The sequence below is a fragment of the Amblyraja radiata genome, chromosome 1 (genome assembly GCF_010909765.2).
Source record: "Amblyraja radiata isolate CabotCenter1 chromosome 1, sAmbRad1.1.pri, whole genome shotgun sequence".
Taxonomy (NCBI): domain Eukaryota; kingdom Metazoa; phylum Chordata; class Chondrichthyes; order Rajiformes; family Rajidae; genus Amblyraja; species Amblyraja radiata.
Window position 1 is genome coordinate 107,974,417 of NC_045956.1, and position 27,365 is coordinate 108,001,781.

At 44.4% G+C, this 27,365-nt stretch overlaps 2 protein-coding genes across 3 annotated transcripts in view; one reads left to right on the plus strand and one right to left on the minus strand.

The window, feature by feature from the left end:
* fryl (FRY like transcription coactivator) overlaps positions 1-4,335 on the minus strand; it is a 318,781-nt gene extending 314,446 nt beyond the window's left edge. The window contains exon 1 of the mRNA XM_033028305.1: positions 4,127-4,335. The gene's annotated coding sequence lies outside the window, so the exon portion shown is untranslated. The remainder of the gene's footprint in view (positions 1-4,126) is intronic.
* Positions 4,336-4,849: 514 nt separating this feature from the next.
* Positions 4,850-27,179, plus strand: ociad1 (OCIA domain containing 1). 2 transcript variants are annotated; one of them, XM_033028367.1, is made up of 8 exons: positions 4,850-5,006; positions 9,606-9,690; positions 13,901-13,954; positions 14,038-14,085; positions 15,903-16,032; positions 16,747-16,952; positions 23,490-23,645; positions 26,688-27,179. In XM_033028367.1, the coding sequence occupies exons 1-8, from the start codon at positions 4,917-4,919 to the stop codon at positions 26,723-26,725; spliced, it is 807 nt and encodes a 268-aa protein (XP_032884258.1). In that variant the 5' UTR covers positions 4,850-4,916; the 3' UTR covers positions 26,726-27,179. The 2 variants fall into 2 exon arrangements, with proteins under 2 accessions (XP_032884258.1, XP_032884267.1); XM_033028376.1 differs by having other exon boundaries at positions 4,936-5,006; positions 9,578-9,690.
* Positions 27,180-27,365: the final 186 nt, after the last annotated feature.

Consider the following 27,365-nt stretch of genomic DNA (forward strand, 5'->3'; position numbering starts at 1 on the left):
CGGACAGGTATTTGGGGATTTTCCTTTATTATATAGAGAATTCTTCTGTCATCAGCTGTGAATGTCTTCCTTGGCTTGCCAGTCCCTTTGCGATTAGTAAGCTCACCAGTGCTCTCTTTCTTCTTAATGGTGTTCCACACAGTTGATTTTGGTAAGCTTGGGGTTTGGGTGATGTCTCTAGCAGTTTTATTCTTGTTTCTCAGTCTCATAATGGCTTCTTTGAATTTCATTGGCACAACTTTGGTCCTCATGTTGATAAACAGCAGGTGATGGAAAGACTAGGTGCTGACAGCTCTCTTATACCTGCATTAAGGAGGCATTTAAACACACCTGAACAATTGCAAACACCTGTGAAGCCATGTGTCCCAAACATTATGGTGCCCTGAAATGGGGGGGAATATATATAACAATAAAATGAAATGAACAATAAACCTATACACAACTCATTGAATAACTTATCATAAATATCACAAATTAAATCTTACATTTTCGAAAAGGACTAGGAGGAAGTATACACTTATTTATTCCTACTCCTTCTCCGCTACACATCAATTAATTCACAAACTTTATCTGATCTACGTATATATATACACACATACCTACATATATACATACACAAACATATACCGTATTTCCCGGCAATGAAGACGCACCTGCGTCGAAGACGCACCCCCAATTTAAGTTGCTAAATTTTGAGAAAAGGATGGCGGGACAGGATCAAGGATTTGGTTTAGTCCAGGGGTCGGCCCCATCGCCTGCGTGCCCCGGGACTGGCCCAGATCCCTCGCGTCCCCAGGACTAGATGCAGTTCCCAGGTCGCCTGCGAGTCACGGGAAAAGCTGCTGTAAATTCTTCCCACGGCAAATAAAATCTTTTTTCAATATTTTTTATACTCTACATATATCATTTATATACAGAATGACCAATTTCAGTCCTAATACTGACCATTGAGGTACTCCCCAAGTAATGCTCAAGCATGTTGATTTATGCTCACCTATCTTCACAAACTGTTGCCTGTTACTTAAATGGCTTCTCAACCAATTCAACACCACCCCCTAATACCGTACCTTCCCAATTTTTCAAGTAATATATTGTGATCAATAATATCAAAAGCTTTTTTTAAGCTCTATTTGATCTAAATTCAGTCAGCAATTTGTGCTTCCCAATTAATTTGTCTAGTCTTTCAGTAAAGAGTTTTTCCAGTATCTTGGAGAATTGGGAAAGTAAGGAAAGAGGCGTATAATTTGTGAAGTGACGTCTGTCCCCAGTTTTATATAAAACTCGCAATTTTCATTTTGCTTGGGAATTTACCAGTTAGAAACGACAAGTTACAGATGTGCGTTTGTGGTTTTGCAATACCATCAATTACTTTCTTGACTATTGTCATGTCAATTTCATTCCAGTCAGCATACATGATGAAACCAAAATGTATAAAATGTACCTTTTAATAAAATTCTACAATGTGCACTTTAACCACATGTGATTTTTTTTCTATTACAAATCTAAAATTGTGGAGTACAGAGGCAAATAAATAAATGACAGGTCTTTGTCCCAGACATTATGGAGGGCACTGTACTCTTTCCGCAGATCCTGCCTAACCTTCTAAATATCTCCAGCATTCCCAATTTTTAGTTTTATCTTAAAAGGGATCTTATCTAATGACTTAAAACTAGTGCTGTGTGGAGTCTGCACAATGCCCCTGTGGCTACATGGGTTTCCTCTGGGTGCTCTGGTTTCCTCAGAAACCGCAAATTCATGCGGATTTATAGGTGAATTAAGACGCTGTAAAATTGCCCCTATTGTGTTGGGAGTGGATGAGAAAGTGAGAAAACATATACCTAATATGAACAGGTGATCGATGGTCAGCATGGACCCATTGGGCCAAAGGGTCTCATTCCATGTTGTATCTCTAAGCTAAACTAATATTTCACACAATTAATAGAATCACACTAAATGCAAGGGAGAGTTTTGAACAGTTGAACTAACCATAAGAACATTAGAAACAGGAGCAAAAGTAAGCCACTGCCATTCAGGACAAAAAACTCATCCTCAACAACTTTGCTCTCATATCTCTCGATTCTCGTGACCTCTGTTTAGAATGTACTGAATCATTAAGCCCACTACCCTTTGGGGGTACAGAATTTCAAAGAAGAAATTTCTCCTCATCTATATCGTAAATATCGTACCACTTATTCTTGACAGCTCAGCCAAGGAAAACACTACCCTGCATCCAGCATTCCATCCCTATGTAGAAATTTTGTAAGTTTCAATGAGATTTCCTCTCATTCTTCTCAAGGCTAGAGAATGCAAATCATACACAAAAATAAGTTAACAACCTGGTGAAGCTGCAACACAGAACCAAAGGCCCTCCCCGGATTTCGAACAGGCTCCTTTTTTCAAGACGATTTTGTCCATGTCGTAAAAATACACAAAAAAACTTTACAGTAACTATTTCTTCAAATATTGGAATGAAAGGTATTGTTGAAGGCCAATCACATGAACATTTATTTAGTGTGTTTCCCTCTCCAGTTACAATAGTACAGACTCAGGATTCCTCATACTCAATGGCTAGTTTCAATGGGCTTGAAATATCAGTGACTGTACTTGTTTAGAAGAATATCATTGCACAACTATCAATACAATCAATTGTTTGTTAATTTCAAAAACAACTCTCTAAAGGTGCCCCCCCCCCCAGTGAAAATGGCAGCCTGTGTTCTTCAGAGACAATAGTCTCTGATTACTGCGGGAAGAATACATGAAAATGCTCTTTTTCTCACGAGTAATTCGCATCTGTCTTTAATAATGCACAGGGTGAATATAAACTTGGCATTCGTAACCTGGTCTGTACCAAAGATCTTAGCGCTATAAGATCTTTGGTCTGTACACCTCAGTTAAATGGCGAATGAGCAAGCAATCCAAGCTCAGCAACTGAACCTAAACTCCGTCGCCTCAATACTCCCTTTCATAATTGTGTATTGTTTGAATGTAGTTTTGTACAGTATGTTTTGATCTGACTAGATGTTTTACATTGTATCTCAGTACCAATCCAGATTTCAATGTGTGTGGGCAAGCAAGCTGCAAAATAAAAGTACATCCCAATCGTCCAATCATCAATGATAGACAAATCTGAAGCATTTGTCACACTTTCAGCCAGAAGTACTGTGTGGCCTTCTACTGGGGTCCCAATCACCACAAGCCACCCTTAAACTACAGGGTATCAAACAGCAATAACATGTTTAATAAAGCATAGCACAATGTAAAATATAATCAAAACGCTCAGAAGATCAAGATTCATCAGATTACACAGTTTTCGCTTTACAAGGTAAAGCTGCCTCATGCACGCACACATGCAATGGTGTAAACGCTGGAAGCTCATAAATCAGCCAATTGTTCACACACAAAAACACAAGCGGGGAAGGAGTAAACCGGTAATATACTGCACGCTTAAAAAAAATGCAAAAAGAGTATTCACAGGGCCAATATCATTCAAAAGCCACTCAGTCCAAATTTTAGAGCAGGTGGGTTACGGAGATAAGTTTAAAACAGTAGTTTTGAAAAATTAGAAACTTATATCATTTCAGTTTCGGGAGTTGTTGTGCTTTTTCTCCCGTAGACCACATTCTGAGAAAAATAATAATTCCCCCACGCAGACTACAAACTTCGGCATAATATCGCAGGCACTTTCAATCTGCAGCCTACAGAAGAGCAGAAACGAGGATCGACGGTTCCTCTCGCATACATACATATTACACGAGACACAGTATATCACAGAGAGATGGGACACCCAGGCGATAATCCAGTGTCTACTGCAGATACAAGAGTGAAGATGCTGGAACCTAGTTTTTTTTTCCTTTTTCTCCCAATACACACACTCCTTCTCCCCTCAAACACACGTCGACCAACTGCACCGTCGTCCAGCAACATAGTAAGGAGCTTTGTTCACTCGAGCCGTGGACGAGCTCGGCCTCACGCTCGCTCCCACTCCCAGGCGCTTTGTTTGCCCCCCTTTGCAACAGCCACCGCGGTCCGTGTGTCTCAGCCCACCGGCCAGGATGCGGTCCAGCGGCTACGACCAAACATCACCGTCAATCCCTGCGGTCGGGAGCTCGCTCGCCGAGGCGCCTACCTGTAGATCTGGGGGAATCGGTCTGGCGTGTCAGTGTCCCGGTACCGGACGCTGTTGCTCCGAGCTCCTACTGGTTACTGCTGGCACCGCCCCCTCCCTGTGGCTTGTTTTGTTTTTTCTCACTCTCTTCCTTTCTCTGGGCCCCGTCGCCTCGTCCCTTGCCTTGCCTTCCCTTCCCTTGCCCGCTCTCGGCCGCCGCTCCTCTCTGGTTCCCCCCCCTCCCTCCGTGACAACCGGGCTCGATCTCCCCCCCCCCACGTCCCGCCCCCCCCCGCCTCGCCCCATTGGCCCGTCAACGTCACCGCGCACGGAGAGGCTGGCTGCCGATTGGAGGAGCGGGCTGTCGATCACCCGGGCAGGCAATTTCCGGTTTGTTTAAAGGCAAACGAGGAAGTGGGAATAAAACCTGTGGGATGGACGAGCACTAGTTCCTTACTTCCATCTTCTCACATCACCGTGTGCTTGTATTTGTGTTGCTTCAATACTGAAGATGTCATCAACCTAATTAGTGTGAAAGACTCTTTTATTAATGCAGGCAGAGGTTAATGGCCCTAAGTTACCAGCAGCATATAGTTAACGTTTTGTTTTTGACCCTATATCTGACACTTCTAACATGCTTCTGTTTGGACATATGGTCATTGACCTAATTTAGGGTCAAGATCCTATAGGATCTTTGGTTTAGGGTCCGTCCGCAAATCGTTTCCGGTGCTGCGGTTGTACCGGAGGAACTGTTTCCGGGGTCGTGCCCGTGAGAGCCGTTGGCGGCGCCGCGTTCGCCGGGTGACGGTTGATGGCGCGCGCGGCCGCGGGGGAGCACGAGCCGCTGGGAGGGGGCGGGGAGGAGGAGCTGGAGCCCAGACCCACCGTCGGCTCCGTCCAGGTACCCACCCGCTCGCTTCACTGCGCGCACAGCGAGGTGACCTCGGGACACCCGCTTGGTTCGGCGTGACATTCAGTTGGTGGGGACGGGCCGGGCCTGGCCTGCGGTGAAAGAGTGTAGGAGAGAACTGCAGGTAGACACAAAACGCTGGAGTAACTCATCGGGCCAGGCAGCATCTCTGGAGAGAGGGAATAGGGGACATTTCGGGTCGAGACCCTTGGTTATAGAGTGATACAGTGTGGAAACAGGCCCTTCAGTCCAATTGGCCACCAGCTACACTAATCCCAGCTGCCTGTGTTTGGTCCATGTCCCTCCAAACCTGCCCTATCCATGTACTTATCTAACTGTTTCTTAAATGCTGGAATAGTCCCAGCCTCAACTACCTCCTCTGGCAGCTTGTTCCATACACCCACCACCCTTTATGTGAAAAAGTTACTTGTCAGATTCCTATTAAATCTTTTCACCTTCATCAACCTATGTCCTTTGGTCCTCGATTCGCCGACTCTGGACAAGGACAAGTGCATCTACCCGATCTATTCCTCTCATGCTTTTATATAGGGGGGTTGCACGTAAGGTAGCAATGTTACAAAATTTTGAGATTTTAAAAATCAAGTCTGTAATTTATCCCATCAGATAAAGCATAAAAATAAGTTTAATTTGACATCTAATTCACTTTCATATCTCAAGTATTTAAAAAGTTATGGCCATTTTCATACTCGGAAATGAGCATCTTGTTCCCTATTGATTTTCTATGGACATAACAAAAAAGTTGTGATCGTGAACAGTCAAAAGCCCATAACTTTCTTAAAAATTAAGAGAACTGAATGAAATTTTCAGTTATCATAGATTGAAGCATTCTGAAACAAACATAAAATAATCTTACTTGGATGACCTGAAATTAAAGCATATAATTAGTTAGTTACCTAATTGTAGCTAATTTCAGACTTCAATTACTAGATCTAAACATCTATCCATTTCTTAATAAATGATTAACATTTTTAAATAGCCTAAATGTCCAAATAATATTCACAAATAATTCACAATAAAACATGATTTTTAAATCTCATTTACATTAATTTATAGGCCAAATGGAAGGAATTCAGTGTTCAATTGCTGTAAATAAATGCCCATTTAAATCAGCTTTCCAGTGGGTCTCTGTGGAACGCGCTGGTTTAGAACGTTCACATTGCGGTAGATTTGTGCCTCAAATGCCGAGAAAAAAACTGCGCGATATAATGGGGCCAAATTGAGCTACTCGCAATATTAAATTTTGTATAAAAGGATCTTTAGAAGCCCTTTTGAATGTAAAAATATACAACCTAACTTCTGCTATTTTCTTTATGAGACCCTGCGGTTGCTGACGGTCGCGGGTTTAAAGTTTGATTTTTAAACTACTATAACTATTATTCAAGGCCTTTAAACCTAATAATAGCTTTTGCGACGGGGTCTATCAGCGATTTTTCGTTAATAATTAACTAGGCTGAACATTTTCGATTGGAACAGCTTAGAGAAAATCGCGTTTTAAACCCGCCCCCTCTAAACGGCGCCAAAATCGCGCACAACCTCAGCGGCAGATATTCAGCGACGCTTCAGGTAGGCTTTGCAACATACCTACGTAAGGTCACTGGGTCATAGGGCTTGATGCACGGAGTCGCTCAATCCATCTGGAGGACATCCGTAACTTCCGGTATATGTTATTAATGCAAGAAACGCGTACTTTCCTACCTGTTAAAAGCCGCCAGAATGTTGAATTTTTGCGCTGAAAAAAAATGTGGAAGTCGGGCTAAGTGTGAGAGACATGTACCCAACTTTAGAATTCCAAAAGTGAAGCGAAATGTCGGTAAATAGAAGCGACAGTTGAAGGGACAACAGCAGCTAAAGTGCTTGGTAAACATTGGCCGTGCAGATATCGAAATTGAAAATATTGGGAATTATCGCGTTTGCTCACTGCATTTCATCAACAGTAAGCCATTATTGTGTTTTTTCTTGATTCCTTTGGTATCTAAAAAGTCTCAGAAGTAATAAATCTGTCTGTAAATTTCTCTTCAGATGCGTTTGCATTTTGTATGTAAAAACCCACTTGAGAACCATGGGCGATTAAAAAAATTAACAAGCAAGATTTATTACTTCTGAAACTTTTTAGATGCCAAAGGAATCAAGAAAAAACACAAATAATGCCTTAGTTGATGAAATGCAGTGAGCAAACGGCCAATGTTCGCTAAGCACTCTGGCTGTTGTTGTCCCTTCAGCTCTCACTTCTATCTACCGTCATTTCTCCTCACGTTTGGAATTCTGAAGTAGGCTAAATGTCTCACACGCTTATCCCGATTTCCATAATTATTTACAGCACAAAAATTGACATTTTCGGCGGGTTTTAACGGGCCCGCTACGCTGGAAACAATGGTAAGTGCCTACCTGCAGTTCATCGCGTGTAATCCATTTGGAGTAGCGTAGCAACAGTACGAGTCATGGGTCGTGACCCGACTGCCGTGAAACCTCCCTGTACCTCTATAAGATCAAAAGGTAACACCATAAGACCATTCTTCAGACTAAGGGGAACGGGGAAATGAGAGATATAGATGGTGATATCGAGAGATATAGAACAAATGAATGCAAAAGTATCCAAAAAATAACGATGATCAAGAAAAGGTGAAGCCCACAATTGTCCACAATTGTAGGGTGGGAGAGAGAGAGGTGATGCAAGGATTACTTGAAATTAGAGAAATCAAAATTCATACTGCTGGGTTGTAAACTGCCCACTTTTTCCAACTTTTGAAACTTTGTCTGTCTGGACTACTTGTCTGCTTTTAAGCACGAAAACCGATCACCGAGTGCTCAGATGTGGGCACAAGGAAGTACAGATGCTGGATTATTGAACCAAAAAATCCATACGTGCTGGAGGAATGGCCAGTCAGGCAACATCTAGATTAGAAGGGTCCCGACCTGAAAGCTTGTCTGTACATTTTTTTCCATAGACGCTGCCTGACTCAGAGTTGTTTCCCCATCACTCTTTTTGCTCAAGATTCCAGCATCTGCAGTCTCTTTTGTCTCCCTGATTTGAAGAAGTTTTCCTCTCTTCAGCAGGAGTTCTGTGAGACCCTCTCTCACTGCTTCCTCTCTATGCTTCCTATAGTTTAACCATAATCTGAGAGCCTGAAGAAGGGTCCCGACCTGAAATGTATTGTTTGTATCCCTGCCTGCCTAGATGCTGCTCGGCCACAGAGTTCCTCCAGCACTGATTAGCTCAAAGCAATTGTTTCTTGTCACCTGCATGGCAGTTTTCAAGGCAGTTAGATATAGCTCTTAGGGTTAATGGAAACAAGGGATATGGGGAGAAAGCAGGGACAGGTTACTGATTTAGGATGATCGGCCTACTCCTGCATCTATTTTTTATGTTTCTACCCCTTTTTAAAGAAGGGAGTTTGGGATGTCTTCTAAAATTCCATAAATTTTGGAGCGGTTTTATCTGATTAGAAAGTACCTGATGTAACCCCATTAAGAAAGCAAGGAAATAATGAATAATTGGCCATTTAGCATGACTATGTAAAAATGCTGTAATCCAATCAGGAAATGTTACAGTAGGTGTGCTTTTTCGCTCCTAGTGGCCAAGATGGCGAGTCTGAAGAAGGGTTTCGGCCCGAAACGTCGCCTATTTCCTTCGCTCCATAGATGCTGCTGCACCCGTTGAGTTTCCCCAGCAATTTTGTGTACCTAGGAAATGTTACAGATTGAGTGCAATCTAGAGGATTTGATGTGTTTTGACTTCAAGGGCCTTCATAATGTGCTGCATGAAATCAATTAACAAAAGTAAAATCTGTGATTTTGGAGTAATAATTCCAATTATTATTGGTGAATTAGTTTAGTTTGTTGGTACACAAAAATGCTGGAGAAACTCAGCGGGTGCAGCAACATCTATGGAGCGAAGGAGAATGGGTGACGGGATGACATTTCCAAAATTCTGCTGTCACCCATTCATTCTCTCCAGAGATGCTGCCTATCCTGCTGAGTTAAAGAGTGCCCACGGTAGACTCACGAGTCACTGCGGTAAACTTATGGGCTACTACGTTCTTACAACGAGTTTAAAAGTTAAAAACTTTTACTTCAAGAGTAAATTTGACTCATGGAAATCTTTCATCATGTTGAAAGATTTGCATGAGTTAACAAGTTTCCCGAGTACCTGCCGTTAGCGTTACGAGTTCCGACGTTCCCGCTACGTTAATTCTACATGATTACCACAAGTTTGATTTGTTTTAAACTCGGGATCAATCATGAGTAGACTCGCACCGTGAGAGGGCTATAAGGCTTATAGATTTTGAAAGTTTATAACAGCCAACCTAATTTAAATACAAAATAACCATCCTCCTTTATTGGTAACTGACCTTCAAAGACTATGTGGACAAGGAATCTGAAGAAACAAAGTTCACTTTTTATAATAAATTCAACAGAACCATAGATCAGAATCTGATCCTTAAATCAAGAAGTTTATCTCTGTTTCATTCTACCCATCTATTTACAAAGTAGATGTGGAGCAATTAAATGTTATTTTAAGTTTATTTTCTGACTGGGTATAGAATGAATCCTACTTGTGTTATTCTGCAGAGTCCAGTGGGTGCATCATACATCCCCACAGATGAAGAAAGGAGAATCTTCAAGGAATGCAATAAGGAGAGCTTCTACTATAGGTGTATGTATGAGTTTTGTTCAATCACTGTACACATAGTTATTGGGCTGATAGGTAGCTTTATAAATATTGCTGTGAATCGTTTCTGATCTGTTGATTTACCTTTGCATTTGTAGGTCATAACGCATACAATAGTTGTGAATAACCATTTATGGTCTGCATTATGAAACTAAATATTTCTTTAGTTGACAATTACAATATTTTCATGGCTATCTGAATATGTTTAACTTTTACTTCCTGAATTTACTACTATACTCTCACAATTTATGTGTGTTGAGGAATGTTTTCTAAAACAATATGTAAATGAAATTACTAGAGAGGCATTACACAATCTCATCTCAGCAAATAAGACTGGGCATGTGATTGATGTGTCAGTGGGCAGAGCACTTTATGATCTGTGATCACAATTCTATTCATTTTAAGATAGTTAAAGAAGAAATTAGACCAGTTCCGCAAGTTGATGTCCTGAATTGGGGGGATGGCTAAGTTTGAATTTCATCAGATAACCTACCCGAAATATCATCCATTCATGTCTTCCAGAGATGCTTGCTGTCTGACTTGCTCCTGCACTAGTGTTTTTTGTAATGGTTTGACTGGATAGTACATAAACAGCTTTTCTCTGCATCTTAGTACACGTGACAATAATAAACTAATACCAATACTAAGATGGCAAGTTAGATACAAAATTGAAAGTGATAGGAGGCAGAGAGAGGGTATTGGTTGTGAGTTGCTTTTCCTGTGACCAGTGGTGTGCTGCAGAGATCAGTGCAAGTTCCTCTGTCGTGTTAATGATTTGGATGAGAACGTAGGTGACTTGAAACATACATTTGCAGACGTCACCAAAATTAGTGGTATAGTAAACAGTGAAGGCTTTTAGATTCAGATTCAATTTTAATTGTCATTGTCAGTGTACAATACAGAGATAACGAAATGCATTTAGCATCTCCCTGGAAGAGCGACATAGCAAATGATTTGAATAAATAATAATAATAATAATAAGTGTCCGGGGGTGGGGGGGGGGGGTGATTGGCAGTCACCGAGGTACGTTGTTGAGTAGAGTGACAGCCGCCGGGAAGAAGCTGTTCCTGGACCTGCTGGTTCGGCAACGGAGAGACCTGTAGCGCCTCCCGGATGGTAGGAGGGTAAACAGTCCATGGTTGGGGTGAGAGCAGTCCTTGGCGATGCTGAGCACCCTCCGCAGACAACGCTTGCTTTGGACAGACTCAATGGAGGGGAGCGAGGAACCGGTGATGCGTTGGGCAATTTTCACCACCCTCTGCAATGCCTTCCGGTCGGAGAAAGAGCAGTTGCCATACCATACTGTGATGCAGTTGGTAAGGATGCTCTCGATGGTGCAGCGGTAGAAGTTCACCAGGATCTGAGGAGACAGATGGACCTTCTTCAGTCTCCTCAGGAAGAAGAGATGCTGGTGAGCCTTCTTGATCAGAGTTGAGGTATTGTGGGTCCAAGTGAGGTCATCGGAGATGTTGACTCCCAGGAACCTGAAGCTAGAAACACGTTCCACCTCCGTCCCGTTAATGTGGATGGGGGTGTGCGTGCCGCTCCTGGACTTCCTGAAGTCTACAATGAGCTCCTTGGTCTTCTTGGAGTTAAGGGCCAGGTTGTTGTCAGCGCACCATGCTGCTAAGTGCTGGACCTCCTCCCTGTAGGCCGACTCATCGTTGTTGCTGATGAGGCCAATCACCATTGTATCATCTGCATACTTGATGATGGTGTAAGTACCATGTACAGGTGTGCAGTCATAGGTGAAGAGGGAGTAGAGGAGGGGACTCAGCACACAGCCCTGTGGAACGGTGTTCAGGGTGAGGGTTGAAGAGATGTGCTTGTCTAACCTAACAGACTGGGGTAGGTGGGCACAGTGACTGGCACATGTCCGACCTTGTTAATCCATCTGCTTTGAGAGACTTTATCAAATGCCTTCCAGAAATCCAGAAATGTTGCATCCATGATTCCCCCGTTTTTGTTCCACTTGCCATATTCTGGAAGAACTTCAGTAGATTAGTCAAACATGGTTTTCCTACCGCAATCAATGCTAACTCTGCTCAGGCCTATAATTATTTTCCTAACAATATTAAATAACATGTTAATAGATCTGCTTTTCCCTCCCTCCTTTCTTGAAGTCCATTCTACAGAACCTTATCTACAGACCTTTAGTAAATGATAATCAGAAGATTCTCTTTTTCTAAAGTAACTTATTTCAAAACTGATAATGAGATTGAATCAACAGCGTTTAATTGTCATACAAATCACCAACGGAACAATGAAATTTTTACTTGTTGCAGATTAACAGCCCGTAAATTCAATAACATGCAGATACAATATAATTATACAGTAAATTAATATTATAGTAACCATAACATTGTGAAAACCAAAGTCTGTCATGCAATCAAATACACAGTCCATTAGAAGTTCATAGTTGCTGAGGTTAGTGTAATGTTCAGAGCCTGATGGCTGCTCGGAACAAACTGTTCTGAAATTTCCTTGGGGTTTATCAACTTTCAAACTCATCAATTTCTCTTGCCTATTTTTGACAGATTTCTTCACTTCCTCATTCTCACTAGACACTTAATTCACAAGTATTAAGTCAAACCCATTGACTCCCACAGCTATCTTGACAACACTCTCACCCTGTTTCCTGTAAGTACTCTATCCCCTACTCCCAATTCCTCCATCTACGCCGCATCTGCACCCAGGATGAGGTGTTCCAGACCAGGGCATCGGAGATGTCCTCATTCTTTAGGAAACGTGGGTTCCCCTCTTCAATTATAAATGAGGCTCTCACCAAGGTCTCCTCTATACAAGGTCTCCCCTATATTTCTTTGTTGCCTTCCCTCACAGTGGGAAAGGTTAATTCTGCTGTGTGGGGATGTTTATGTTAAATTTTATCGTGTGTTGTGTTCTTTTATTATTCGTATGGCTGTATGGTAATCCAAATTTCACTGTACCAATTGGTGCATGTGACAAGAAATGTAAACTTAAACTTATATCCCGCAGCTCTGCTCTTACTCCCCATCCCCCTACTCGTAACAAGGACAGAGTCCCCCTTGTCCTCACCTTCCACCCCATCAGCCGGTGCATACAAAATATAATCCTCCAACATTTTTGCCACCTCCAGCGAGATCCTACCACTGGCCACATCTTCCCATCTCCTCCCCTTTCTGCTCTCCGTAGAGACCGTTCCCTCCGTAACTTCCTGGTCAATTGTCCCTTCCCACCCAGACCACCCCCTCTCTGGTACTTTCCCCTGCAACTGCAGGAAATGCTACACCTGTTGCTTTACCTCCCCCCCGACTACATCCAAGGACCCAAACAGTCTTTCCAGGTGAAGCAGTGGTTCACCTGCACCTCCTCCAACCTCATCTACTGCATCCGCTGTCATAGGTGTCACTTTCTCTACATCGGCGAGACCAAGCGTAGGCTCGGCGACCGCTTCGCCCAACACCTCTGCTCAGTCCGTACTAGCCAACCTGATCTCCCAGTTGCCCAGCACTTCAACTCCCCCTCCCATTCTGAATCTGACCTTTCTATCCTGGGCCGCCTCCATTGCCAGAGTGAGGCCAGTGTAAATTGGAGGAACAACACCTCATATTTCACTTGGGTAGTTTACACCCCAGCGGTATGAACATCAACTTCTCTAATATCAGGTAGTCCTTGCTTTCTCCCTCCTTCCCCCCTCCCCTTCCCAGCTCTCCCACATAGCCTACTGTCTCCGCCTCTTCCTTTCTTTTTCCCACACCCCCAACATCAGTTTGTAGAAGGGTCTCGACCCGAAACTTTGCCTACTCCATTTCTCCATAGACGCTGCCTCACCCGCTGAGTTTCTCCAGCATTTTTTGTCTACTTCTAATTCACAAGTATGTCAGCATATTTTTTTAATGCTTCTTTAATTTCTGTATTTCATCTGTCTCAATCAGCAAGGGGCCTATATTTACCTAACTTTTCCTTTTTATTATCTGTAAAAGCTGTTGACCTATAGTGTTTCTGAAATATCAATACACATCTTTGTAAATTACTTGTTCTCTGCTGTGTGCGAAAATGTTTTCAATCCTTCAGCCTACTGACATTTTGAGCAATCAATAATATTACAGAAATATCTTCAGTTCAAAAAGACTGCAATAAAATTGAAACTGTAATTTTACACAGACTGTTCTCAATGGGACAATAATTAAAGTTGTTTTAATGTTATTTACAGCACTGCCTTTTTCTGGGATGAGCATGCTGGTAACTCAAGTTCTCGTTTCTAGAGGTAATCTTTTAAAGCAATAATTTTTTGATTACATCTATTAAATTCCTGCTTTAGTTGATATTGATTTGTTTTTTCCCATTTAGGTATCCTTTCTACTTCAAATAGATTTGGATCCATACCAAAGGTTGCATGTGAGTGAAGTTAGTATTCATTTTGTAAGTGTTAAATCAATTTGCAATTAGTGTACCTTTCACTGATCTAAGTTCTCTGGTTGTAGAAGAGTATTCTTGCAATCTGTCAAGCAATATTTTGTTGACCAACAATGCAAATTGTTAAAATAGTTTTCATATTTATGAAAGATCTTAATTCCTTAAGTAATTGACTTTCAGTCATGGTATTGCTCTAGTACAGTGTTTCTCAACCGGGGTTCCCCGGAACACCAGGGCTCCGCGAGAGGTCGCTAGGGGTTCTGAGAGAAATAGTGATAAACTAGACCAGGGGTGTCAAACTACCCGCCCGCGGGATGATTTCCCCACTGCCAGAGCAGGCTGCAGCTGTCGCCGTTGCCGGATCAGGCTGCAGATGACCCCGGTGCTGGGGCGACTGGGCTCCCTCTGAGCCGCTGCTCATGCGTGTGACTCGCCTCCGTAGTCAGCCACGCGTTCCTTATATGGCGTGAGAGGCAAAGGCTGCACGATGCCAGCATTGTGACGGCTCCTTGACTGGCACCCGACCAATCGAACTACAGATGCTGCTCCTGGGGGTGGGGTGGGGGGGGGGGGGGGGGGGGGGGGTCCGACCGCGGCAAGAGCCAGGCAAACGGGCTGCCGTCATCCCGCTTGACTGACACCAGGCTGGCTCAATAGGAGAAGGGACCGCCCTCTGGCAGTCAGCTGTGGCCAATGAGGAGGGAGAGGACGGGCACTGAGCGGAGTTGGTTGCGAGTTGCAGAGCAGCAGGGTGCTGGGTTCAAATGCTGTGAGGATAAAAAAAACAACATTGTAGCGGTGGATACTTTTCTCTTTACACTGTGTGGAGCAACATGGCGGAGGACAGAGCTCAGCCGACAGTAAAGCGTCTCTGTTCTAGGCCCTTCACAGTCTCCCGATCGTCCCAGAAACCTGCAGTGACCGGGAGCGGCCACAATCCTGAGTCTCTCTTGGATGCCAGCGCTAAAATGGTGGTGGAGAAGTGGACCTAACGAAACAATTTGTTTCGTTAGGTCTACATTTGTGTCTGCTAACGTTCGATTTCAAATGGTTTATTAATGGAAAGGGTGTGGCTCCCAAAACAATCTTAGCCAAAATAGCATCGATTTTTCTTTCATCACAACTTTCTTGTAGCCTACGACTGTAAGTTAATACCAAACATAAAAGTAATGCTTGCTAGGCAATTTTCTTCATAAGAAACAAAATTCGTAAAGTGAAACACTTTGTAGTTATAGCAGAGACTGAGACACATGAGAGCAGGTTGATAAAACGAAGACAACGAAAGCTGTGGGAGCGTGCGTTCGCGCGTGCACAACTGATCCGGCCCGCATGAAGTCGCATTTTGCCCAATCCAGCCCATGACCTAAAATGAGTTTGACACCCCTGAACTAGACCAAGCATGGACCCGTTGGGTCCCTCTCCCCCAACGCAATAAACCCTCAGTAGCACTCACCTATACACAACGCTGGATGTTAAAATGGCGATCCCGGCCCGGCAATCCTCCACCATCTGCGCAGGCGCGGCTGACGGGTCCCCGTTGTGACACCAGAGATCGCTGTTGTGACACGACTCAAAATGGCGATCTCAAAATGATGCCGGGCCCAGCAACCCCTAACTCAGGGGTTCCCTGAGACATGGAAAATTATTTCAAGGGCTCCGCAAGGGTAAAAAGGTTGAGAAACGCTGCTCTAGTAAATCAATTATGTAACTCCCTCTAGTTTATAAAGATTTTGTAAAGATATATTCATGATTAGAAATCCATTAAAGTATTTTTTCTTTTTACTACGTTGCCTTCTCAGTTGCTGGTGTTTGCGGTTACTTGATAGGCAAGATTTCCTATATGAGAACATGCCAAGAGAAGTTCATGAGACTGGAGAATTCACCTCTCGGAGAAGCTCTACGGCAAGGGCGTAAAAGATTTTCACATCAGTCAGTTACTGTATTGTGTACTTTTAACATAGTTATATAGCTACTATTTATAACTTGCAATGGGTATTCTGCAAGTGAATTGATGCAAGAAAGTTTTTATTCTTTAAGAAAAACATTCTTCCCTCAGATTCGTGAATGGTTCCATTTCTGAGAACAACATGTGCCTTCAGATAAAACTGCATAATAGTAACTGACCGGAGTTCCTAACTTATAATACTATGTGGGATACTATGACTCGTATACTAAAGTAGAAATCTTACAATCCTGAGTGGCTGAAATGCTTTTTATGGATGGTATTTGACAGCTTTGCATGGATGTTTTTGCATATCTTTGACATGGGAAAGGATGCAAGATATTTTTTTAATTCCATTGTGTTATTAAAGATCTGATGGCACATTGCAGTGATAATGGAGAGACTGGTTAGCAGATCCGTTCATGTATACATGCCACAAAGACGTGCTATTTTGGCACGCAAGCCATGTTTTATACTATTACATTGCATTGTTTTGGAAACTAGTTCCCATATAGTATGAAGCACGCTAACCAATATAACAATATATTTTATAATAAATTGTGTTTCATGAAGAGTAGATGAGCATAGTTATTGAGTGATTTTTTTTTTTTTCTTCTTCTTTTTTTCCATTGGCTAGTTTTGGCTTAAAATGTAGATCGTATTTTCTGGTGAAGCTTTAAAGTAAATGTTTTGTTTTGCAGACATTCATCTCCAAAGTCTGACCTTTCGGAGAGCACTGGAGAACACCAAGCATTATCATCTCCTTCAACTTTCCAACATGACATGAATAGCCCTTCTTCCTCTGATTACAATTACACAAGTTTCTCCCCAGAGCCGAACTATAAGTCTGTTCCATTCAGTTCTACACAAAGTGAGTCGGCTCCAACAGGGATTGCCGATATTCCAGGTGATGTTTTGCTTTCATTAACATATTGTTTTGGGTTTTAAAAGCATAATTTATTAATTTTATTGAAACCATAAATATTTTTATCCCGTGGCAAAATGTTTCTCTTGGATACCAGGTTAAATTGTTAATTTTGTTTAAATTTGATTATCTGTAATTTGTGTGGCGTTCTTATGCACATTATGACACTTTTGAAAGCTAACATGCCATTCCACAAACCTTTACAAATAGGTTTCCAAAATAAATTATCTTACACAGAATGCTTCAAATAAACTCTATTAAATTTCTAATTGAAGGACTTTGTTTAAGATGATTAGATTGAAGCCTTTATTTTTCCACTGGATTTAAGAAACGTTATCAGTTCTTGTGTTTCTGTGAAAGCAATTCAAAAACCTCAGATATTTGAAGGGAACACGTCCAGTGTGACATGTACATTCCTTAATCTACACTTTTTTTTTGTTTTGTGGCTTGTAGATACAGAAATCTTGAACGAAAAATACATTTATGGCACTTTTTCAATGGGTAGATCTACTATTCTTAAAGATTTTTTTAATGTATTTTGATGCTCTTTGTGGCCAAATCATATTGATATCATTTCACTATGATTGGAGATGTCCATATGAATGTTCCATGTATTAAAAAGAAAACATGTTATGGCAGTGATATGAATATCTACTTATGATATTTTCACTTTGCTACCAAAATGTTTTTTCAAATTTCCAATAATGTTTTAGCATAGCGATGGAATTAAAAATTAACATTCATGACTAGATTTGCCATAGCCTGGCTTACCGCCCACGTTACATGGTCTTGCTATTGTAAATGGGCAAATCATACCCACACAAAGGTATTGATAATTAAAAATAATGACTTTCCCCCAAAGAAATTATTTTAGAAATTATTTTTTTATAAATGAATACACTTCAATGCAAGGTACAAGGAAATATAATTAACTATACTGAATTGTTTTTTCCAGAAAGATAAATTGTACTAGCATCATTCTAGTCATTTAAATGATTGCCATCAGGAAGTTTCTATTGTTCTGCCACCAAATTCCAACCAGTAGAGTTGGCCCCTTCCCAAATATGAAATCTTGAACACATACCAAAGAAAATTTCAACTAGTTCACCAATACTATCAAAATATATTACCGAAATCTCCATCCTAGATAAATTGCTGAAAGTACTTCCTGATCTTTAGATTTTCTTTTCTTTTTCTGTTTTCCTTTCTCATTCTTCTTTTGTGCATGCCCACTATCTGGTTACTCGTATGAATCTCCATGTCCACTGTAGTTTAGTGTCATACAATGGCCCAGTCTGATGTATTTTACCATGAATTCAATACCATCATCCCCTCCAAGCTGGTTACCAAACTCATGGAACTGGGTCTCTGCGCATCCCACTGCAATTGGATCCTCGACTTCCTCATTCACAGACTACAGTCTGTTCGAATTGGCAGAAACACTTCTTCCTCATTAACAATCAGTACGGAGCACCTCAAGGATGCGTGCTCAGCCCCCTGCTCTACACACTCTATACTCATGACTTTATAAGAACACAGTGCAAACTCCATCTTCAAGTTCGCCGACGACACCACCATTGTTGGACAAATTACAGATGGTGATGAGTCTGAGTATAGAAGTGAGATCGATTGATTGACCAAATGGTGCTGGCTCTCAATATCAGTAAAACCAATGAACTGATTGTGGACTTTGGAAGAGGATGGATGAGGACCCACAATCCTATTTATACCATAGTGGCGAGAGTCAAAAACTTCAAATTCCTGGGCATACATATTTCCGAAGATCTTTCCTGGACCCAACAAACTGATGACATTATGAAGAAAGCACATCAACGCCTCTACTTACTGAGAAGATTACAGAGATTTGGTATGTCAGAGGGGATTCTCTTGAACTTCTACAGGTATACAGTAGAGAGCATATTGACTGGTTGCATTACGGCCTGGTTCGTTAACCTGAATGCCCAAGAGCGAAAAAGACTGCAAAAAGGTGTGAACACTGCCCAGTCCATCACCGGCTCTGACCTCCCCACCATCGAAGAGATTTACTGGAGTCGCTGCCTCAAAGGCGGCCAGCATCATCAGAGACCCACACCACCCTGGCCATATACTTATTTCACTCCTGCCATCGAGAAGAAGGTACAGGAGCCAGAAAACTTAACATCCGGGTTCAGGAACAGCTTCTTCCCTACAGTAATTGGGTTATTAAACACTACAACTTCAAATAGGCTCTGAACTACAATAGACTATTATTGTTATCATCGCATTATTATTGTTTGTTTTGTGTGTATGTGTACATATGTGTGTATGTGTACATATATGTATATATGTAATGTGTGCGTGTGTATTTGTGAGTGTATATATACACACATAACTTTTTTTCTCTCGTTTATTATATTGTTTGCAGTTCTATATTTACATATTCTGTTGTGCTGCAGCAGGTCAGAATTTCATTGTTCTATCTGGGACGTATGACAATAAAACACTCTTGAATTCTGAGGACATAGGACATACAAAATTCAGAACCGCTCAGTTATTATTTTGAGAAAGTTAGCTCAGATTATTGCAAAGTAGCATAAACAATAATTATTGCAGTGCAGCTATTTTATATCCATTGTAGATATTTTGCAATAATCTCTTCATCTATATCTATATTACTAAAAGTCTGTTCTTGACCGGTTTTGGCCATCTCTGCTGCGATTTCCGAGAGAACGCCACCACCTACGGCCGTCATTTTTGGCCACCTTGCTCAGAGCCCCCCTCCGCGGTATGTGTGCCGAGGATTTTTCCCGTCGATGACAAATGACAGAGATATTAATGATTTTACAAAATTTCCCATTCGCTCTGCTGCCCCTGCTGGCGGCAGGTGGGAGGGACTATAAAACCAGGAAGTGCTGTGCCTCAATCAGTGTCTGCAAGCTGGAGGAAGGCAGAGGGTCACGTTTTTCTGAGCTGTGAATAACACTGAACACATGTCTACTCAAATGTAAGTGTCCTTAGTGGTTCTAAAACGCTTGCAGAATGTGTCTATTGGTTCTAAAATGTGTGCAAAAAGTGTTTATTGGTTCTAAAATGTTTGCAGAAAGTGTCTCTTTTGGTTCTACAATGCTTGCAGAAGGTGTCTTTTTTGGTTCTAAAATGTTTATTAGGTTCTCCCCCCACTCCTTTCCTCTCTCCCCCCCCCTTTCCTCTCCCCCCCCCCACCCCTTTCCTCTCCCCCCCCACCCCTTTCCTCTCCCCCCCCACCCCTTTCCTCTCCCCCCCCACCCCTTTCCTCTCCCCCCCCACCCCTTTCCTCTCCCCCCCCACCCCTTTCCTCTCCCCCCCCCCACCCCTTTCCTCTCCCCCCCCCCCCCCCTTTCCTCTCCCCCCCCTTTCCTCTCCCCCCCCTTTCCTCTCCCCCCCTTTCCTCTCCCCCCCCTTTCCTCTCCCCCCCCCCTTTCCTCTCCCCCCCCCTTTCCTCCCCCCCCCCCTTTCCTCTCCCCCCCCCCTTTCCTCTCCCCCCCCCTTTCCTCTCCCCCCCCTTTCCTCCCCCCCCCCTTTCCTCTCCCCCCCCCTTTCCTCTCCCCCCCCCTTCCTCTCCCCCCCCTTCCTCTCCCCCCCCTTCCTCTCCCCCCCCCTTCCTCTCCCCCCCCTTTCCTCTCCCCCCCCTTTCCTCTCCCCCCCTTTCCTCTCCCCCCCTTTCCTCTCCCCCCCTTTCCTTACCCCCCCTTTCCTCTCCCCCCCTTTCCTCCCCCCCCTTTCCTCTCCCCCCTTTCCTCTCCCCCCCTTTCCCCTCCCCCCCCTTCCTCTCCCCCCCCTTTCCTCTCCCCCCCCCTTTCCTCTCTCCCCCCCCTTTCCTCTCTCCCCCCCTTTCCTCTCTCCCCCCCTTTCCTCTCCCCCCCCTTTCCTCTCCCCCCCCCCTTTCCTCTCCCCCCCCTTTCCTCCCCCCCCCTTTCCTCTCTGCCCCCCTTTCCTCTCCCCCCCCCTTATCCTCTCCCCCCCCTTTCCTCTTCCCCCCTCTTTCCTTTCCCCCTGCCCTTTCCTCTTCCCCTTCCCTTTCCTCTTCCCCCCCTTTCCTCTTCCCCCCCTTTCCTCCCCCACCCCTTTCCTCCCCCCCCCCTTTCCTCCCCCCCCTTTCCTCTCCCCCCTTTCCTCCCCCCCCTTTCCTCCCCCCCCTTTCCTCCCCCCCCCTTTCCTCCCCCCCCTTTCCTCTCCCCCCCTTTCCTCCTCCTCCCCCCTTTCCTCCCCCCCCCTTTCCTCCCCCCCCCTTTCCTCCCCCCCTTTCCTCCCCCCCCCTTTCCTCCCCCCCCCCTTTCCTCCCCCCCCCCCCTTTCCTCCCCCCCCCTTTTTCCTCCCCCCCTTTTTTCCTCCCCCCCCCTTTTTCCTTCCCCCCCCCCCTTTTTCCTCCCCCCCCCTTTTGCCTTCCCCCCCCCCTCCCTTTCCTCCCCCTCCCCTTTCCTCCCCCCCTCCCCTTTCCTCCCACCCTCCCCTTTCCTCCCCCCTCCCCTTTCCTCCCCCCTCCCCTTTCCTCCCCCCTCCCCTTTCCTCCCCCTCCCCTTTCCTCCCCCCCTCCCCTTTCCTTCCCCCCCTCCCCTTTCCTCCCCTCCCCTTTCCTCCCCCCTCCCCTTTCCTCCCCCCTCCCCTTTCCTCCCCCCCATCCCCTTTCCTCCCCCCCCCCCTTTCCCCCCCCCTCCCCTTTCCTCCCCCCTCCCCTTTCCTCCCCCCCCCCTTTCCTCCCCCCCCCTTTCCTCCCCCCCCTTTCCTCCCCCCCCTTTCCTCCCCCCCCCTTTCCTCCCCCCCCCTTTCCTCCCCCCCCCTTTCCTCCCCCCCTTTCCTCCCCCCCTTTCCTCCCCCCTCCCCTTTCCTCCCCCCTCCCCTTTCCTCCCCCCTCCCCTTTCCTCCCCCCTCCCCTTCCTCCCCCCTCCCCTTTCCTCCCCCCTCCCCTTTCCTCCCCCCCTCCCTCTTTCCTCCCCCCTCCCCTTCCCCCCCCCCCCCCCCTTTCCTCCCCCCCTTCCTCCCCCCCCTTTCTCCCCCCCCCCCTTCCTCCCCCCCCCCCTTTCCTTCCCCCCCCCCCTTCCTCCCCTCCCTTATCTCCCCCCCCCTTTCCTTCCCCTCCACCTTGCCCTCCCCCCCCTTTTTCCTCCCCCCCTTTCCTCCCCCCCCTTTCCTCCCCCCCCCCGTTCTCTCCCCCCCCCTTTCCTCCCCCCCTTTCCTCCCCCCCCTTTCCTCCCCCCCCTTTCCTCCCCCCCCTTTCCTCCCCCCGCCCCTTTCCTCCCCCCCGCCTTTCCTCCCCCCACCCCTTTCCTCCCCCACCCCTTTTCCTCCTCCGCCCCCCCCTTTCCTCCTCCCCCACTTTCCTCCCCCCCCCGTTCCCGCCCACCCCTTTCCTCCCTCCCCCCCTTTCCTCCCTCCCCCCCCTTTCCTCCCTCCCCCCCCTTTCCTCCTCCCCCCCCCTTTCCTCCCCTTCCCCCCCCCTGTCCTCCCTCCCCCCCTTTCCTCCTCCCCCCTTTTCCTTCCTCCTCCCCCCTTTTCCTTCCTCCCTTCCTTCCTCACCCCCTTTTCCTTCCTCCCCCCCCTTTCCTTCCTCCCCCCCTTTCCTTCCTCCCCCCTTTCCTTCCTCCCCCCCTTTTCCTTCCTCCCCCCCCTTGTCCTTCCTCCCCCCCCTTTCCTTCCTCCCCCCCCCCTTTCCTTCCTTCCCCCCCCTTTCCTTCCCCCCCCCCCTTTCCTTCCTCCCCCCCCTTTCCTTCCTCCCCCCCCTTTCCTTCCTCCACCCCCCTTTCCTTCCTCCTTCCCCCCTTTCCTTCCTCCCCCCCCTTTCCTTCCTCCCCCCCTTTCCTTCCTCTCTCTCCCCTCTTTTTCTTGACCCCCTCCCCTCCATCCCCATTCCTCCCCTAAACCCCTCCCCTCCACACACTCCTACCCCCTTCCCTCCACCCTCCCTCCCCCTCCCTGCTCCCCACCTCTCCCCCTCCCCTCTCAGCACATCCTCTCTCTCCCTCTCTCTCCCCCTCTTTCCCCTCTCCCTCTCCCCCTCCTCTCCCCCTCCTCTCCCCCTCCTCTCCCCCCTCCTCTCCCCCTCCTCTCCCCCTCCTCTCCTCCTCCCCTCCCCCCCCTCTCCTCCCCCCCTCTCCTCCCCCCCCTCTCCTCCCCCCCCTCTCCTCCCCCCCCCCCTCCTCCCCCCCCCCTCTCCTCCCCCCCCCTCTCCTCCCCCCCCCCTCTCCTCCCCCACCTCTCCTCCTCCCCCCCCCTGTAAACTACAAACTCTACCTTTAACTATGGCAGAGTGGATTTGTATGCCTATGCCTGAACATGCAGAATTACATTGTGATTAACTTTGGTATGTTGTACAGGTGGTAACATGACCATAGTTTACCAAGTTATGCTGCATATTTAGGTTCAAAGCCACAGCCTGCTTAATAAATGGAAAAATATTTATTTTCTTGTGAGGTGAGCAAAGTTGTGACTTGTTTTGCTTTTATTTGAAGGATACTATGCAGGTCATTAATCTCATCTAAAGAACTTTTTTGATTTTTACCTCAGCACCTGATCCAGAGAGTGAAGAATCAAAACCTCAAAGGAAGCCAATGACGTACGATGAATTGAGAAACAAAAATAGGGAACAATACGACGTTACCAACACACAAAAGGCAGACTCGTTGAACAGACCAACACCACTGAGAATACCTAGCAACAAAGGTGCTCAATTATGGATTTTTTTGAGTAACAATGGGAAGGCATTGCGTCTCCCCATACCACTTCACAAATGAGCAGCTACAGTTCATGAAATGGTAGCAACATAATAGTTGTTTAGTTGAGAACTGCAGGAATATGGATTAGCAATATATCCAGGATTGTTGTGTTATGTGTTAAAAGTTGTCTTAAGATGGTTAAGACCAATCAGTCTATTTGTGATTGGTTTTGAAATAACTCTGTGGTAACACATCCACTTCCAATGTAAATTGGTAGTATCCCCATTGTTGCTTCTATGGTAGGCATAATCAGGTTAGTATATGCAAGTACTGCATTTAGTATATGGTACACATTGCTGATCTTCTCTACTGAATTTGAATGGGTTACCAATCAAATAGGCTATTTTGACCTGGATGTTATAAGCTTCCTTAGTTTTTAGAGTTGCACTTATCCAGTCAAGTAGAGAGTATGTCATCACATTACTGACATGCCTTTTTGACTGGAAAAGGTTTGGATGTCAGGGGAATTGTTTTTCATTTTCTTGGCACTTGTTGCCACCAACCAGCCCATGCCTGAATGTAGCCAACGTTTTGCTGCATGCAGGCTTGGACTGGTTCATTTGCTAAGGGGTTTGCAATATAATTAACATCCCCACTTTTGACCTGCTAAGGGATTTGGAAGATGGTCATTTGTTGCAACCACCAGGGCTGACCCACATGCTTGATTGAAATGGTAGAGAGAGGGTGGTCCATGAGGTTACAGATTAAGTTGGTGTGCATTTCTGATGATAATGGGTCCATAGGAACTTGTGTGTGCCCAGTTTGAGCTGCCAGATCTGTCCCATTTAGCAAATGGGATTTAGAGTACATAGATAAAAAAAGTTGACATGGCCAGATGGACTGATGAGTTGTAGTGGCACACAATATGATGAATGTCCTATGTGTGCAGATGGCTCGCCTCTACCAATGGACAGGCATGTTTACAGGCACTTTGTTGAGAACTAGATCAAATAAGTTAAGGCTTAGAAAAAAAAAAACATTTAAAAATAGGTGCAAGAGTAGGCCATTCGGCCCTCTGAGCCAGCACTGCCATTCAATATAATCATGGCTGATCATCCAAAATCAGTACCCCGTTCCCGCTTTTTCCCCATATCCCTTGATTCCTTTAGCCATAAGAGCTAAATCTAACTATCTCTTGACAACATCCAGTGAATTGGCCTCCACTGCCTTCTGTGGCAGAGAATTCCACAGATTCACAACTCTGGGTGAAAAAGCTTTTCCTCATCTCAGTCCTAAATGGCCTAACTCTTATTCTTAAACTGTGACCCCTGGTTCTGGACTTCCCCCAACATCGGGAACATTTTTCCTGTATCTAGCCTGTCCAATCCTTTAAGACTGGTTTATGTTTCTATAAGATTCCCTCATCCTTCTAAATTCCAGTCAATAGCCCAGTCGACCCATTCTTTCATCATATGTCAGTCCCGCCATCCCGGGAATTAACCTGGTGAACCCACGCTGCACTCCCTCAATAGCAATAATGTCCTTCCTCAAATTAGGAGACCAAAATGGCACACAATACTCCAGCTGTGGTCTCACCAGGGGCATGTACAACTGCAGTAGGACCTCCTTACTCTTAAACTCAAATCCTCTTGCAATGAAGGCCAACATGATATCTAACCACCAGGTTGTGTGGATTTTCTCAAGATCTGCTACAAATCTAATCTGCCAGATATATTTTGGGATTCTAAACGGGGTGTGTGGTTGTGCCTGGTCATTTACATCGAAGCCTTGCTCTCAGGGGTACATTCTTATTTCAGTGCTTTTTCCAATTGTTGTTTAACATGGAGGAGTACTGATCCATCAACTGATGGAGGGCAGAAGGTGAAACGCAAGAGGAAGTTTCTGTGTGTATGTGTGATCTGATGTCACAGGATTTCATGAGATCTGGAGTCAGTATTGAAGATTCTATTGTTACTTTCCTATTTGTGTTAATAGTGCAACATAAATGCAAGTAGTTAGGTAGTCCATGATAATAAAATAATAAATTTCACTTGACAGATTAAGAAGAAAGCAGATTTTTTTTTTAACAGTTATGATGGTATGAATTATTTGAGGCAAAAATTTGGACTTTGTACCAGTTCTTGGGTCATGAAATGCTAAAAGACAACCTATTATGCGGGTACACAAAAAAGCTGGAGAAACTCAGCGGGTGCAGCAGCATCTATGGAGCGAAGGAAATAGGCAACGTTTCGGGCCGATTTCCTTCGTCCATAGATGCTGCTGTACCCGCTGAATTTCTCCAGCTTTTTTGTGTACCTTCGATTTTCCAGCATCAGCAGTTCCTTCTTAAACACCTATTATGCAGAGTGGTTGTACACATTGCAGCAATTTGCTGCGTTCAATCCTGACCTTGCATGCTGTCTATATGAAGTTTACCAATTCTTTCTGCAACCATGTTGGTTTCCTCCATCTGTTCTGGTTTCCTCCAAAGAATGTCTGGTTGGTTATTGGGCCACTAAATTGAACTACTACCAGAAAGATTCAAAGGTAGGTGTGTGAGAAAGAGTAATTTGTAGGGCATACCACAGTAAAAGGAGAAAATGAAAGGGACAAATAGGATTGTTCGCCTGGAAGTTGATTGCCTGAATGACCTTCTGTGTTACAAAGTTCAGTAGCTTATATATGGTGTTAAATTGCATTTTAAATTGTAGATTTGTTCAACTACTTTCATAGTCCTGCAGAAATATTGAAATGTATCTGGGTTTTTTTAAACAGATTTGGGGTAATGGATGCATGAATCATAGCCTTGTTTTCGATTGATAGATTATTTCGAATAATAAATGATTTCTATTAGGTGACAATCTACACCAATTATCATTTACTGCTATTAATATTTGATTACTTTTTTTAACCTGTCTATGCAAATTTAGCATGAACGGAAGTGAAGATCAAGGGCTGAATAGCAATACATGATTTGTTTTATATTCAAATTATTTCATACTTTATCTGATGTTTATTGCTAATTAGTGTTTTTTTTTTAATCTTGTAGCTAAAACCAATAAATATGGAGATCCCTGGGATGATTAAGAAACACTATCAACAAGAAGCTAGTAAATAAACCCAGATATGGTTTCATGTATTTGTTACCACTGTAGTCTTCAACATAATTTAATTTCAAAAGCTGGACTGTTTTTAAAAAGATTGACTCGAGACAGATGAGATGACAAAACAAGCTATCTATATTGAAATGGATTCCATTGCATCTGACAACTGTGGTAAATCTAAGCTGGTAATGCTGCTTGTCAGTCAAAGACTTGCATTATGTTTCTTATTATAAGAATTATGATCATTAGAAATGCCACACAATCATTACCTGCAATAATTTCTCAATGTAACAGTTTTCCATGGGAAAATGTTTCAAAATAAAATCTTTCATTAGCATACAGGTGTGATGAATAGGCTTAACATGACCGATTATTTACTGTTAATTCTGAACCATGTTGCTGCTATTAAACAAATCAAACCAAAATAGTGGACTTTATTGAAGTGATAAAGGTTCCATAGTTTCATTGTAATAACCCTACTGATCTGAGTATACATTTCAAACGTGCGCAATTAAATGTGTAATGTTTGTTTATACCAAATGGTTTTCTTTTAATAGTCCGATAGTTTCCGTCAGGCTATGGAAATCTTCTCTACTTAATCTAAAGTAGCTGGAAAAATTATG